General features: G+C 41.9%; 3 protein-coding genes across 7 annotated transcripts in view; 1 reads left to right on the forward strand and 2 right to left on the reverse strand.

The window, feature by feature from the left end:
• LOC139940570 (uncharacterized) overlaps window positions 1-5,581 on the reverse strand; it is a 37,484-nt gene extending 31,903 nt beyond the window's left edge. For all 5 annotated transcript variants that reach the window (XM_071936886.1, XM_071936884.1, XM_071936885.1 and 2 more), the window contains exons 1-2: window positions 5,046-5,581; window positions 27-89 (exon numbers count right to left, since the gene is read on the reverse strand). In XM_071936886.1, the coding sequence (XP_071792987.1) occupies window positions 27-89; window positions 5,046-5,120 (138 nt within the window). In that variant the 5' untranslated portion in view covers window positions 5,121-5,581. The remainder of the gene's footprint in view (window positions 1-26; window positions 90-5,045) is intronic.
• A 2,055-nt stretch (window positions 5,582-7,636) lies between these two features.
• On the forward strand, window positions 7,637-11,080 carry LOC139940607 (oxaloacetate tautomerase FAHD1, mitochondrial-like). The gene is made up of 3 exons (XM_071936945.1): window positions 7,637-7,893; window positions 8,866-8,968; window positions 9,768-11,080. Exons 1-3 carry the CDS (start codon window positions 7,820-7,822, stop codon window positions 10,257-10,259), a joined length of 669 nt encoding a protein of 222 aa, XP_071793046.1. The 5' UTR covers window positions 7,637-7,819; the 3' UTR covers window positions 10,260-11,080.
• Window positions 11,081-11,174: 94 nt separating this feature from the next.
• On the reverse strand, window positions 11,175-13,846 carry LOC139940606 (uncharacterized). The gene is made up of 2 exons (XM_071936944.1): window positions 12,874-13,846; window positions 11,175-12,275 (listed from the first exon to the last, which is right to left on the reverse strand). The coding sequence occupies exon 2, from the start codon at window positions 12,220-12,222 to the stop codon at window positions 11,182-11,184; it is 1,041 nt and encodes a 346-aa protein (XP_071793045.1). The 5' UTR covers window positions 12,223-12,275; window positions 12,874-13,846; the 3' UTR covers window positions 11,175-11,181.
• Window positions 13,847-14,001: the final 155 nt, after the last annotated feature.

Here is a 14,001-nt window from a genome sequence, read left to right on the forward strand (position 1 = left end):
ATAGTCGTTACCATGGTAATACTTACAAATAGCTCCTTGCCATTGATTCCAATAGTCTGCAAAGGTTCTTTATATTCATGAAAGCCAATCTGCAGAATCAAAAGAAAAGACAACAAAAAGGGTAAACTGGTAAATAATAACATCAAGAATATAAAACACAAGGAACTGGGTAAATCTTTTAGTTTTGAGCCATTGACCTCTGGTTTACTGTGTCAGGGCTCTAACAAACTGAGCTATCACATCCATATGTTGGCGGTGAGTGGTGGCATTGCTTCTCATTTTGATTCTGATCAAATTTTACTTTGAGTCAGATAAAAAAAACTTCCAACTAATAAAATAAATGAGATCATCTTTTCTTCTCAGTGCTCAGTCAAGTAAAACGTTGTTTTAAAAACTGTGTTTAAAGTTTTGGTTCTGGCATGTCTGGTGTTTTGAGCTAACATTTTCAGCTAAATGCTTGGGGATCCCCCCCCCCCCCCAAAGAACACAAAGTAAATAAATAACAAATTCCTGGCTTATGTACAGGTATTGTTGTTTAGTACTTCCTGAAATGGTGTACAGGTCCCTTGGAAATCAAACCCAGAACCTCCTGTTTTTACACATCCATGCACAACATTGACAAAACATTTACAATTCTTCTGTCAATCTTTTTATGACCCTCTCAGTGGTTAAAACAGAGGAACAGAACGAAAGAACTGTTTTCCCCGAAAAAATAATTGATCGTACGACTGTGCCACTAGGCCTACCCGATGGATTGTCCATGGTGAGAGTTTGCACATTGACAGTCCACCATTTTGTCCAGTGACCACATCCAAAAGAGGATGTTTGGAAGAGCGTTCACACAATCAACAGTATTTCTACCCATATTTGTGTGTAGTGTGTGATACGCATAAAGCGGCTCTAGAAGTTTTTATCTCCCAAGCATGATAAAACATTATTTGTTGAACTCTAATTCACTCTGATTATAGTGGAATGTATTTAACTAGATCAAAAAGTATGATCAGGGTTCTAGTGCAATAAACAAACAGTTAGGGGAGAGCTTAGGGTTAGCTAAAGATGCGCGTAAAGTGTTCACATCATACATGATGGACTGAAACATTCAGTTTACAATTTCAGCAAAACACACTTAACATCATATAAATGCTGGCCACCTGCCGTCGATTTCTCAAAACTCATCCTAACTTAAGACTAATCTTAGGACTTAGGACGAGTCCCAACCCTGCACTGTAGCATGCGGACCTATCCTAAGTTAAGACGAGTTACTCGTCCTAACTCAAGATAAGACGAGTCCTAACTCTTTGTGAAATCGACCCCTGTGTGCTCTACACAAAGGTAAGTTCATATAACTTAGTAAAAGGTGCAATTGAAATGAAAAATCAAGCTGGCTTGGCATTTATGATCCCGCTGTGAATCTGTAAACAATATCGACACGTTTGCTTTAATCAGGGAACTTCTATGGTGTGGGCTTGCAAAGACCCATCTCTGATGACGCTGTATCCACTATGCCAGTACATGTGCCCCTAGACAACTCCACAAAGGAAGTGACTTCATACATGTAAAGTGTATTAGATTAATCAGTACGCCTTCATTCCCAAGGGCAAGGAGACATAATGTAGTAAAAAAGTCTGCACACTACAGGAAGGTCAGGAAGGTGTTAGGAAACCAAAATCTCAGTAAAGCCCCTAAGACTAATGGAAGACTTTGGTTGAGAACTTTAACATAATAACTTAGGCCTAACAGTTAGTGTTCAATCACATTAGGCCTATGACTTTAGCAGCTGCATCCATGTATCAAATCTTTCTGAAGAAACTTGCGATAAAATCATCACAGTACGTATTTCAAAGAAGAACACTCCAACCTGTACAACCTGATGGTTCCATTTTCACTAAACTTAAAACTGCTTTTCGTCCAGGAAGCCTGTGGACATGGTGGGGTGGTTAGATCATAACGTTAAAGATTATCTACTAAATACCCAATACAACAAACCATTCCATACCTGTGTACTCGAGCACCAGTCTGAGCCTTCACAGCTCAGACATTAGACAATCCAAAGACATAAGATTCCATAGTACATTATTTGTCCTGAATCACACAAACGGTGACAAGAAAAAAAGACAACTTGGGTGTTATCAGCCGACTTCCCGCTCTAACCCCACACGACACTAACGGACACAAAGTGTTACACGGATCTGCGCACCCGGGCTGGTACACATTCCCCCAGCGGAACGAGAAATCAAACCAGACAGCTGTACAGTGACTCACATCCAACCCGGTAGCCATTTATAGCACCCAGGTTTATAATTGAGGCAAGGCAAAACCTGGAGAGAGTGGTTGCCATAGTGGGGGTATTACGTCAGCATGCAGCAGGTGGTTTAGGAAGAGGGGATGTAGAGTGGAGCCCAGGGCCCAATTTCCTAGAGCAGAAAGCAGAAAATATTGCTGAACAATCGTCTGCTAAGCAGATATGAGCAGGATACCAGTCACAAATTGTATGTGACTTTGGTAGTTTAGTTGGTAAACATAATCTGGTTACCATAATTTTGTTGCGCGTGTAGCTATTTTTGTGCTTTTAAAGGCTCTATGAAACTGGGTCCAGGACAGGACCGAAGAGTCAAAGCTGTTGGATTAAAACTAATCAGGGAGACTAGCCGGAGATAAGTGATGGGGACATGTTGTACTGACTTGGTGGGTGTTTGAGCGGAAGAACATCATTTGATGAAGATGTGCAGACATTAGAGACTGCATGCCTGATTGCCTCCACTGGAAATGCAATCAGGCTTCACTGGAAAGTTCATATCAAATAACTAGACATCAAATTAAGATTCTTTCATAATGAACTTCTTCGTTTTGATGATGATGTGAGGACATTAGAAAATGCACGCCGTCGCCTGATTGCCTCTTCTGTACAATCAGGCTTCACTGAAAAGTTCTTATTTTAAACATGTCGAACAGACAACAAGAGATAAAGTTAGGAAATTTCAAAACGAACTTCTCCGTTTGATGATGATGTGCAGACATAAGACTGCACAATGCCTCCAAAGGACTGGAAAATTCATATCAAAAAGATTTATAATATTACAAGAATATCAAATAAAGATTATTTCAAAATGAACTTCTTCGTTAGACGATGATGTACATTGTAGAGACATTAGACGTTGACTCTATGTCTGGCATGTCTGGCTGGGATATGCAGGAGGCTCGGGAAAACCTTCATGAATCAGTCACAAAGAATTAATCAGTCAAATTAAATTAAAGATTGAGTTTAAAACTAGAAAGTGATCACCAAATGTGAAGAAACAAATGTCAGGTTCGTGGCATGATGATGTACAGGGTAATGACAGTTATTTAAAAAAAAATATAAAAAACAAACGCATTTCAAACATTGAATTTAACACATCGAGTAGGCTAGCTAATGGTTTTTCTCGAGTAGCAAAGTCTGACATTTTTGTGTTTTATTTTGCTCTGCTACTGTAGTACACATGTTCACAAGAAGGAAATCGTTCACTGAACAAATAATATTATCATTAAGGGACATCCTCCAATGGTCATTGATGATTAATAAAAGTGGATAACCAACCAGAAATGATTGACTTGTTGCTAGCTTATTCAATCAGAAAGGTCAAATAAGTCTAATGCAACTAATTCTAGAAGGTCAAATAAGTATTTAATAGAGCAACAATCTTGCGAGCGGGTGTGGGGGGGGGGGGTTGGCGGTGGTCATAAGTGGGCTGTTATGACTCATTTTTAATAGCACTTGTCACTGTTAATGTACATCGCATTAATGTCATGTTTCTCAAAATACTGTTGTACCAACGATCTCTGGATTAAAGCCCCTTTCACACGAGAGCAATTTAGCAAGGGTCCCTTGCTAAATTGTAGCATGGTTGTAACATTTTACAAAATGCACCTCGTGTGAAAGGACAATAATTTTTGGAGTGTCCAGGGTCCCTTGTCAAATCTTGTCCAACATGGCTACATTTTGTCGGAGGTCCGGACCTGCGACAAAATCTTACACTAGCGGAAGTTTTGACCCAGGACGTGGGCTACATCATCGTGAGAAAGGAATCCTTGTTTATTGAACGACGTCCTAGGTGAAAATGCCCGTACAGCGCATGCTATTGTGGGTGCTATCTTGTCCAACTAAGGTGACCAGGATTACCAATTCGTCATATCACTCTCATGTCACACAAGGGTTGTTAGTTTTTTAACTTTGCAGTGGGAAAGCTCACAAAATCAGTCACACACGGTGATAACAAATAAACAATCCACGCTAGTAAATTTTGTAGCAAGGGACCCTGGCTACATTTTGGCCGTGTGAAAAGGGCTCAAGGAGCAGGCACTCTAACAACTGTTTCAAACAGTGTACTCTGCTTGTTTTCAGGAGAAAAACAAGACAAAAAGAAGATCAACAGAGTATACTGTTCGAAATGTCAAGACCAAACCGGCTAATTTCAGAGCCACCATGGTTGTCCTGTAAGTTTACTATTATATTCTATCTCCATGTTTATACTAGTTTATTCTGACACTGGTAAGTTTATGCTGGATGAAGACAACTCTATAAATTACATGTAGTTCCTGTTCACCATGTACCAAGGTCGAGTCACGTCCCTTTTGCCTTTTGAAGGCTGTAGCCTTCTCAGTCCATGGACCCAAACTGTGGAATAAAACTTCCAAATCACAAATACATTGCAGGAACGCAATATTTTTCCATTAAGACACTTCTGGGATAAGGATAACTTTCAGTATAGCGCGGCCACTTTTTCACTCATTTTTACAAAAAGGGATATCTCATTGAGGTAAATTAGATACTATATTATTTCATATCGAATGAAAAAGTGGTGGCGCCACACGGAAACTTTTCCCACTTCTGAAAAGCCTATACTATGTATTGTATGAGACGGCCTACAACTTCTACTACTAGATTATACTACCTAGCAGAAGTTAAACATTTGAATTTGTCTCATTTTGGCAATGCTTCATTTGATAAATACAACAAAAACTCATAAGATTTAATAATTCGAGATACAGAAAAATAGTAAGTTTACCCGTTCCAGCCAGGTGCCGACATCCTTTACCGTCCAGTACAGGGCGTCATCGAAGGTATCAGCATTTCTAGCCATGCTATCTCCAGTCTCTTGTCAAACACTTCAGAAAAGACTTCAAACCTGGGCCTACTGTGAGGCTGGAAGGCTAAGCCCACTCATAACCTGGCCAGGTTTACATAATTATTAGAACCCAAAACGAACACAATTGTTCCAAAGATCAATGAATGTGGCTACAGTGACAGTCGCTAGTCGCACGGCAGCAGTAGCTTTATGTGTACACACCAGGTGGTTCAGGCAGTCGAGTTTGCGAAGGGGTAGTCGGTCGTCGACTGACTGGTCGTCGCAGTGTCAAGACAATTCAAACTTGTATAACGTTGTACTCAGCTGTTTCTGGAATACTAAAACACATCAGCAGATGTAAAGATACTTTCCCAAAAGAATGTTTATGTAAAATACCAATAAACACATCCGCCAAACATTGTAAACCACACACATTGCGTTCGATGTCCTACACAAACAGACAGTCCAACCTCCATTTCCTGGTTTTCGGGGGGGGGGGGGGTCTTTCGCCGGTTCGCGGCTCAATATTCTATTCAGTATGCGCACGTGCTCCGTACATTAGTGAATGCTATTTATACAAATGACGTCTGGGTACACGATACAATTCTGAACGTGAACCAGCGGAAACTTTTCTGGGTGACCCCCCCCCCCCCCCATTTCTATGCCCCCCCCCCCCCAAAAAAAAAAAAAAGAATCTCGATAGTGGAGGCTTACTTTATAAATTGTTGAGGGGTAGAATGTGGGGAAAAACCCGACAAATCCAAGTCCCATAGTGTGAAGTAAAAGCAAGCTAATTATTCCTTAAACACTCCCATTATCAGCCACACCCGTGACCCAACCGAAATGTTTCTCTCCCCGGTTGAAGTTCAGTTGTAATTGTCCAAACAATTAAAAGATTTATTTTCATGTATATCCTATCTGTCTGTCTTTTATCTGTGGACTGAGACTAAACTTTTGCTTCAGCTCAGACCTAGATGTTATTTTTATAATATACATTTTTTGAAGAAAAAAGGTATCATTTATAGGCCTCTACTCAGGTTTATGATACTATCTAGGCCTACTGTAATGGCCGGCCAACTGCTAATTGACTTTCCTATTGTACTAATTGTGTTTAATTAGAGCAGCATCGGAAACAAACGTAAACGATATTCTTAAGTTTTTTTTGTTTTCAGGAATGGAAACAAAACAGTGTGGACCATGTAACTTTGGGGGATAAGGGGGGTGGGGCGGGGGGCCAAGTCAGGGCGTACACGCAAACACGGCCAACAGAGGGCCACGGGTTGGAAGCACTGATCTCAGTATATAGGTCAGTGGTTGGAAGGCATCAAAAACACTGTGCGCCCCCGGTACACAGCTCGGCGTCATTGTGGGAGTTGATGCTCTATGGCCGAACTCGAAACATTGTGACCACGGGTTACTCCTGAGTACACCCCGTTATTTTGTGACCAATTACTTATCCAATCAAGAAATAGTCTAGGTAATGGTTATTGATAGATTTAACTGATCGATTTATCGACCTTTTAATTAATAAGCAACTGCTACTTTTCTTATACGTTCCATTCTGTCTTTAGCTTCTTTTACAGGAAACCACTTTGTGCTTCTTGGCCCCGGGGTGCTTCTTGGCCCCGGGGCTGGATGTTTCTTAGATGATTTGAGCCACAATATTGTGTGTTGTGTGTAAAAACAATAACAATTGACTAGTATTGAAATTGCAAGGTGGTATTTTGGGGACGTAGTTGAAGTCATGGTGCGCAAGTAGAAAAAAATCAGGCGTTAAGTAAACGTTTTGGTTGTTTCTTATGCAAATCTGTAGTCGCGAGAATATATGCAAATTGTTTGGCAATTCTGCATCAAGTAAATAATTATTTTAAAACGTTTATTTCACGTCCGATTTCCTACTTTCGCACCATGACTTCAACTACGTACCGAAATTACCCCCTTGCCAAATTTCGAGAAATTGCCAAATAAATTATAACGTTAATCTTGCTGGATGAAAACATCCACTCCAAACCCCGGGGGCCACGAAGCACAAAGTGGCTCTCTAAAAAAGCTAAAGACAGATGAAGTAAATGCTGAAAACAACACGGTCATCGAACTTGCGAGATAATAGTGAAAGAAAAAATCATCCTTGTCACACGAAGTTGTTTGCGTTTAGATGGTTGATTTCGAGACCTCAAGTTCTAAATCTGAGGTCTCGAAATCAAAATCGTGGAAAATTACTTCTTTCTCAAACACTACTTCACTTCAGAGGGAGCCGTTTCTCACAGTGTTTTATACTATCAACCTCTCCCCATTACTCGTTACCAAGTGAGGTTTTATGCCGATAAATGTCCACTGCCTTTAACCGTGATCAATCTTAATTGCTAAGCAAAGAGTGATGTCCCAATTCGTATCGACTAATGAGACAAGAACCCATCTTAAGATGAACCTTTGTGTTTTCTGAAGTCACTTTGAGCATGCAATCAGAGATGTACACAGCCATGGACACCGACTTCGGATGCGGACAGTAAATGCGTATGACCTGCGCACACAGTCCCAAGGACGGTGTCGTGCACAGACGAGAAGTGAGATCAAGGGTTATAACTACGTGTGGGGTTTGTGCCTCATTTTGCCGGTGGAAATTGTTACCGCCTTACTTTCACTGCATTTCTATAGAGAGGAGACAGAGGGTGGGATCGTTCTAACCACGGAATTTCTCTGACAAAAACTTCAAGATGGCTGGCTCTATGACACTGCACAGGTTCGTCGAAAAAGGTCGCAAGATAGTTGGGGTTGGTTTAAATTACAGGTGAGTTTATCCCAAATTGTTATCATTTTAATGGTGTGCATGAGTGCGGTGTATTAAATGTCACTGTGATTTGTATCATAAAACTATTATTCTTTATTTTATATAAAATAATAAACACACAAATCGTGGCCTTATGGTCAAATTGCATGCGACTGTACAGAGAATGATATTTTGTGACAGTTGAAGCGACCATGCCAGTGATTGCATTCCATCCCTATACATTTCCACAAGGAGCTATTCCATCAAGCACTAGAAAGAAATTAACATAGTAAAAGGTGAGCCACACTGAAAGCCTTTTGATCCATGACTTTGTTGGCTCGGGGAACGTGAGTGCCCTTCCTTTTTGGGGTAGAGGTGTTCGCTCAACCGACTCACACATCCAACATTTTATTCAATGCAGGCACTGCTGGCCAACTGAAACTGCATTTCCCACGTGAATTTTGCCCCCGCCTGTTCCAACTTTTTTGGGCGTCCCAAACGTACAATGCACATGCGATAAGGTGCTTGTACGCCGCGGACAGGTACAGATACTCTTGCTATACATGTACATCATTGTAAGAATAATCTGCAAGTATGATGTACTTGTAAAAGCACAATAATTGTCTTTCTGTATTGGTAATTCGAAAATAGTTTGTTTTAAAGGCACTGAACGTCACTATTGGTTATAAATCAATGATTGTTAGCCTCATAAAAACTTAATTGGTAAAGAGCATAGTGGAGAGCTGTTGGTAGTATGAAACATTGTGAGAAACGGTTCCCTCTGAAGTAACGTAAATTTTTGAGAGAGGAGTAATTTCTCACTAAAATATTCAAATTGAACTCGAGACCTCAGCCGAGGTCTTGAATTCACACAACTTGTGCTATACAAGGGTGTTTTTAAAGTATACCCTGACACTAAAAGCACACGTGAAAGTGACTCATGTCCATGTGGATGTTTTTTTCCTTTTCTTTTTCCCCCAAAAATATTTTTAGACAACTCGCCAAGGAATTTAACATGTCTCTCCCGAATGAACCACTGATTTTTCTCAAGCCAACAAGTTGCTACCTGGAAGAAGGCAACGGGGCTTTGATAAGGGTAAGTTCGGCATGTGTCACTTTCTAAAGGCTGATAGTCGTATCGAATGGCAATCCTGATGTATGGCCTTAAAGTCACACGCGGCAATTTCTACAAAATAAAACTTCTGTTCATGCATTCGTGCTGTGCAAGAATCTTTTCGTGAAAAACAAATGTTGGATTTATCATTGCATTCATTTCAATTATTAGTATATAAATGTGTTTTTTTATGAGCTAGGTCTGGGAGGGTACATCTTTTTTGGGCACATCTTTTTTGATGACAGTTTTTTTAAATTTTGCCCTTCACTGGACGGCCTGTGCTTGTTTTATTGTTTTGCTTGTCCGAAGAATTAAAATAAAAATAAATAAATAAATAAATAAATACAACAGCTTTTATTTCCCCAAAATGTGCTCAGACCGAGAGCTGCATAAAGAATGAACGTTTCAAGAATAACGCGCGCCCATCACATTATTATTAGACAATAATTATTGGTATGCACAAACGGAGTTAGCTATCTGTGTCCGTCATTCGTGTCTGTTTACGGATTTGTAAGAGCGTGTTTATAGTACAGGCTGGTGTGGCAGGAAATTCTGTGCCCCCACCCTAATACGGCGAACTGTGATTACAAGCTACTTCTGAAAGCACCCTCTTTTGAAACGTCCACCTTCAGCCCATCACGTTATTTCCATATTGGGGACAGTATCCCCGGCGGACAGATTTCCCTGGGACACCGGGTTCTTTAAGGGTTCAAATGACTTTTCGTGGCACAAATTGTTTTAGTGATAGGTTTATTTAATGTAATTTCGCTTTCCACTGCAGGCTCCACCCGGTTGCAAAGGTCTTTACTACGAGGTTGAACTGGGTATAGTTATTGGCAAGAAAGGCTTCAAGATCCCTGCAGCCAGCGCTATGGACCACGTTGGAGGGTACGCCTTAGCATTAGACATGACGTCCGTAGACTTGTTACTACCCCTCCAAAAGATCGGTCACCCATGGGCCATTGCCAAGGCGTTCGACACAGCACTTCCCATAGGCAAGTTTATAGACAAGGCAGAAATCCCGGACCCACACAACCTTCGCATGTGGCTGGAACTGAATGGGGAATTGAAACAAGACGCAAATACAAGTGACTTGGTCTTCAAGGTACCTGAAATGATTAGTCACATCACCCGGTACATGACCCTTGACGAGGGAGACCTCATTCTGACGGGGAGTCCCCCAAATATTCATCCCGTGAATGAGGGTGACGTCATCACATGTGGTATCGGTGATAAATATAAGATGGCGTTTGATGTCGGCCCACACCTCTAAGTGAAAAACCACCGAACATCGACTAGCGGTGTACATTGTCATGTGGTGGGCAATCGCCAAATCACCGATCGTCGTGTTTATAGTAGGCTTATGTTTGTTACAAATGTTAATCGCACACGTGGGACCGGTTCGGTAAACGGCCATTTTTAAAAAGGTGTCAAATTTGTATTTGCGCCTAGCCAGCTTTGTGTGTTGAGTTTGTGGGTGCTGAAGGTGGCTGGATAAGAGCTGCCTGTATATGATGTTCCATCATGGTGTCCTCGTGAGAGTGGGACGAATTTACCGCACGTTAAAAGGATGTATTATTATTGTTTTCGATATCATTCAGTGCAAAGTTTTGTCAGCCTCCACAAAATAATTTTGCTCTTAAAAACAGTCAGGAATGAACCGAAACTAATAAAAAAAATATAATAATATACAGTGAAAACATGTTTTGTAATACCACGCTCTTTATTGCATATTGGTGTATATTAGTCATTTTGTTATATACATGATTTATGTTAATAAATTATGAAATTATTATTTCAGACGATAACAATTGTAGCTGTCCTTTGTATGTTTCCTTAAAGGCACTGGTCACTGCTGGACACTATTGGTAATTACTAAAAAATAAGTAAGAGCTGTTGATCGTAAGGAGAAACGGCTCCCTCTGACGTAGTTTTTTGAGCAAGGGGTAATTTCTCACTCAAACAATATTTAAAAACTTAAGGAGGCCTGACGCAAATTTTTATTTGGCATTTAGTAACAATGACATCTTTTCTTTCATTATTCTCTTGCAACTGCTATTGCCGATTGAGTCAAATTTTTCACAGGTTATTATTGTATCCGTTGGATTACCAAGTGAGATTGTTGGTCTTTGAAGATTCACAAAGGTGCCAAGTCATGCCTTTAATAGCCACTTGCCACTGAGACATGTTGAGTGTTATTGCTTTTGAAGAAGGAACGCACTGACACCGCATGTTCGTAGTCCCGGAACTTTCCAGTCGTCCAACTGGAACTGCTTTAGCTGCACCTCCAGGCAGCGATGGTGGTCCCACTCGAGCCGGGTCGTTGTCTTGCCATGCCACTCTCCCACTACTCGTAACCCTGCCGGTCCGGCCATGTCTTCAAGAAAAATCCTATTCTGGCTCTTGTATCCGGTATAGAAGATACGTCTGGACATCTCGTCCTTGTTGTCGATGAAGAGAACGAGGGCACCTCTCCTCAGCTGCCTGAGAAGTTTGGTGACGGCACAGTGCCTGATGTCGCGCCCATCCTTTAGGAACATTTGAAAGGCAGATAGTGACTTAATCATCGTGACCAGGTCGGCCTGTCGAATCTCATCCTCCGTGGCAGCTGTGGGCAACTCGTCCAAAAGATTGCAAGTGATGTAAGAGCAGTATATCTGACTGTCTTTTAGAGTGGCGTTTTTGCTTCTAAGGGACGACCAGGTGCTCTCCCATGCGCCGTACTGATCCAGTACGTAACCCATGACACGCCCAGTGTTCTCCGGGTACCCTAGATACGATCCCATGGAACGAAGGAACACCAGGACCCCGATGATATCGGTACCGGGACCGCCTCCGATCGAGCAAACATTGACGCCCCTCTGGAGCCAGATCCTAGCGATACTGATCGGTAACGTTTTCCACAGCATCTGGTAGACCAGATGGCAGTGTTTCACCAGGTACTGAAACACGTAGGCGCATCGAAACGCTGGGTCTGTAAAATCTGGTTGCGGGATGTATTGTGCCTTCCCAAGGTTTGTGTAGACCATGGATAGGTTGGTAAGGGCTGCCCCTATGCGCTGGTATGGAGTGTGACGACTGAACATCCCATATCCAGGAAATACTTGAATATTCTCTAAGAGTTGAGGTAGTGCGTCGATGAGAACTCGGGGCACCAGTGGAGGTGCCATCGGGTTATAAAACGCGACAGCTCGAACTAAAGGAAGATCCTTTGGCTCTGAGCGCCTTCTTGCCATGGTGACGTTTGACAGTAAATTAATGGGGTATCTCCATTGGTTTCAAAATACTCCTAATAAAGAGAAAGAGACAGATAAAAAACTATTTTAATGAACTTTTTGTTGTTGTGGATTGAGGCATTACGGCGGTCGAGAGCTTCTTATTTTGCTCGTTTTAGTTTGTCTAAAAAAATGGTTCTAAGGATCACTGCGCACAATGTCGGCGTACTTGAAACTGTGTTGTGGAGGCTTAATGGCTATGGTTTAAGGTACATTGGATGGGATGTGCATTTTTTTTTTACCACGTGAGGGCGTTTGTGAACCAATACTTATACACGAGTCAAGTAAAATGGACTGAATAATATAAATCATAAAAATATATTTTCCCATTGACACAAGAAAACAACAGGCAGTCAATGTAAGATAAAATGCAAGTGTGATGCAAAGAAATTTACCGTTAAAAATACCCCCACGCGATCACGGTCAGTGTTGGATGGTGCCGCCGTCGATCGTCGGTTGCCCGTGCTGGCGGGCCCGACCGCGATAGTATGAAAAACACGCTGTGAAAGCATGGGCGAAACAAGTGTCGACACACACACACACACACACACAATACGATGTACACTATGGCTCTGTACAAAATGCTTAGAGCCATTTTGAACCACACCTTACCTTTTACGGTACAAACCGCCGCCTAATAATCCCACCGTGGTTTTGACCGTGACCTTTGACACTGTACTAAAGTGATAATGAACTTTTCCTGGTTCATATGGTGTGTCCCCTGCAGCTAAGATCAAAAATGTGGATGATATTCTGCATGCACAGTCTGACTACGCAGAAGTCAACGACTGCAGACAACAAGGAATGCCGGGGAATTCCCGTTTCAAAGAGGGGCAATGTGCGAAATGCCGTTCAAAAATGGATCCAACAAGTCCGAGTGCCCTGGGATTGGGAAAACAGGTGCAACAAAAAAGCTTTTCAGTTTAACCGCTCATATCAGGGTCCAACTGTCTGTAAACACTCTATAGTTGCTTAGCACAGTGAGCAGAAGAAACTGCATGGTTACCAGCAATAATTTACACCACTGTTGTGATTGTTAACCCACCAATTTTGTTGTGCTTAGCTAAGTTTACTCAGCAGTATTTTCTGCTGAACAGCTTGATCAGAAATTTGGTCCTTGGTGGTGAAGGATGCGCGTATGGCGTGCGGCGGGGTGCACTTCCACATGCTTCCTCTGGATTGTTTTTGGTGAAAATGCCGATGCCAGGGCCACGATGGTCACGTGACAACAGAAAGTGTCTGGCCGCTACCGAACTAGCTGTCAAGACTTACGTAAGCTGATGAAGTGACCCAATGAGCAACTATAGAGACAGAGGTAGTGGCCCACCGTTCACAAGAAACCTGATGGAGGAGTTTGAGTTGTGCTTCCGCCGTTCATTGAATCAAAATAAATTGATTCTAAATTCTGTCTGGTGGTAAAATAAATGTCATTCATGACATACACTTTGCTTGCAAAAAACTGGAGAACGGGAATACGTGCCGTCGACCAAGCAAGGGCGTTTAATTTACTGCAAGGACGGTTTTGCATGGGGGCGGACACAACTGCATATGCAAATGTGTCCGGGCGGACACAATTGCATTATGCAGCAGCGTCCGGGCGGACACGATTGCATATGCAAAACCGTCCGGCGGACATTATTACATATGCAATAATGTCCTCCGGATAGTATTGCATGGGACACCCCCACCCCCGCTCTGTTGTTGGCCACATGGGACTTTAATACTCAACTGTAGAATATC

Source organism: Asterias amurensis, chromosome 8 (genome assembly GCF_032118995.1).
Source record: "Asterias amurensis chromosome 8, ASM3211899v1".
In the NCBI taxonomy this organism is placed as follows: Eukaryota; Metazoa; Echinodermata; class Asteroidea; order Forcipulatida; family Asteriidae; genus Asterias; species Asterias amurensis.

Coding starts and splice junctions, on each gene's coding strand:
- LOC139940606 (XM_071936944.1), bottom strand. CDS start 12,222: ATGGCAAGAAGGCGCTCAGAGCCAAAGGATCTTCCTTTAGTTCGAGCT.
- LOC139940607 (XM_071936945.1), top strand. CDS start 7,820: ATGGCTGGCTCTATGACACTGCACAGGTTCGTCGAAAAAGGTCGCAAG. Junction 7,894..8,865: donor GGGGTTGGTTTAAATTACAG/GTGAGTTTATCC, acceptor AAATATTTTTAG/ACAACTCGCCAAGGAATTTA. Junction 8,969..9,767: donor GCAACGGGGCTTTGATAAGG/GTAAGTTCGGCA, acceptor TTTCCACTGCAG/GCTCCACCCGGTTGCAAAGG.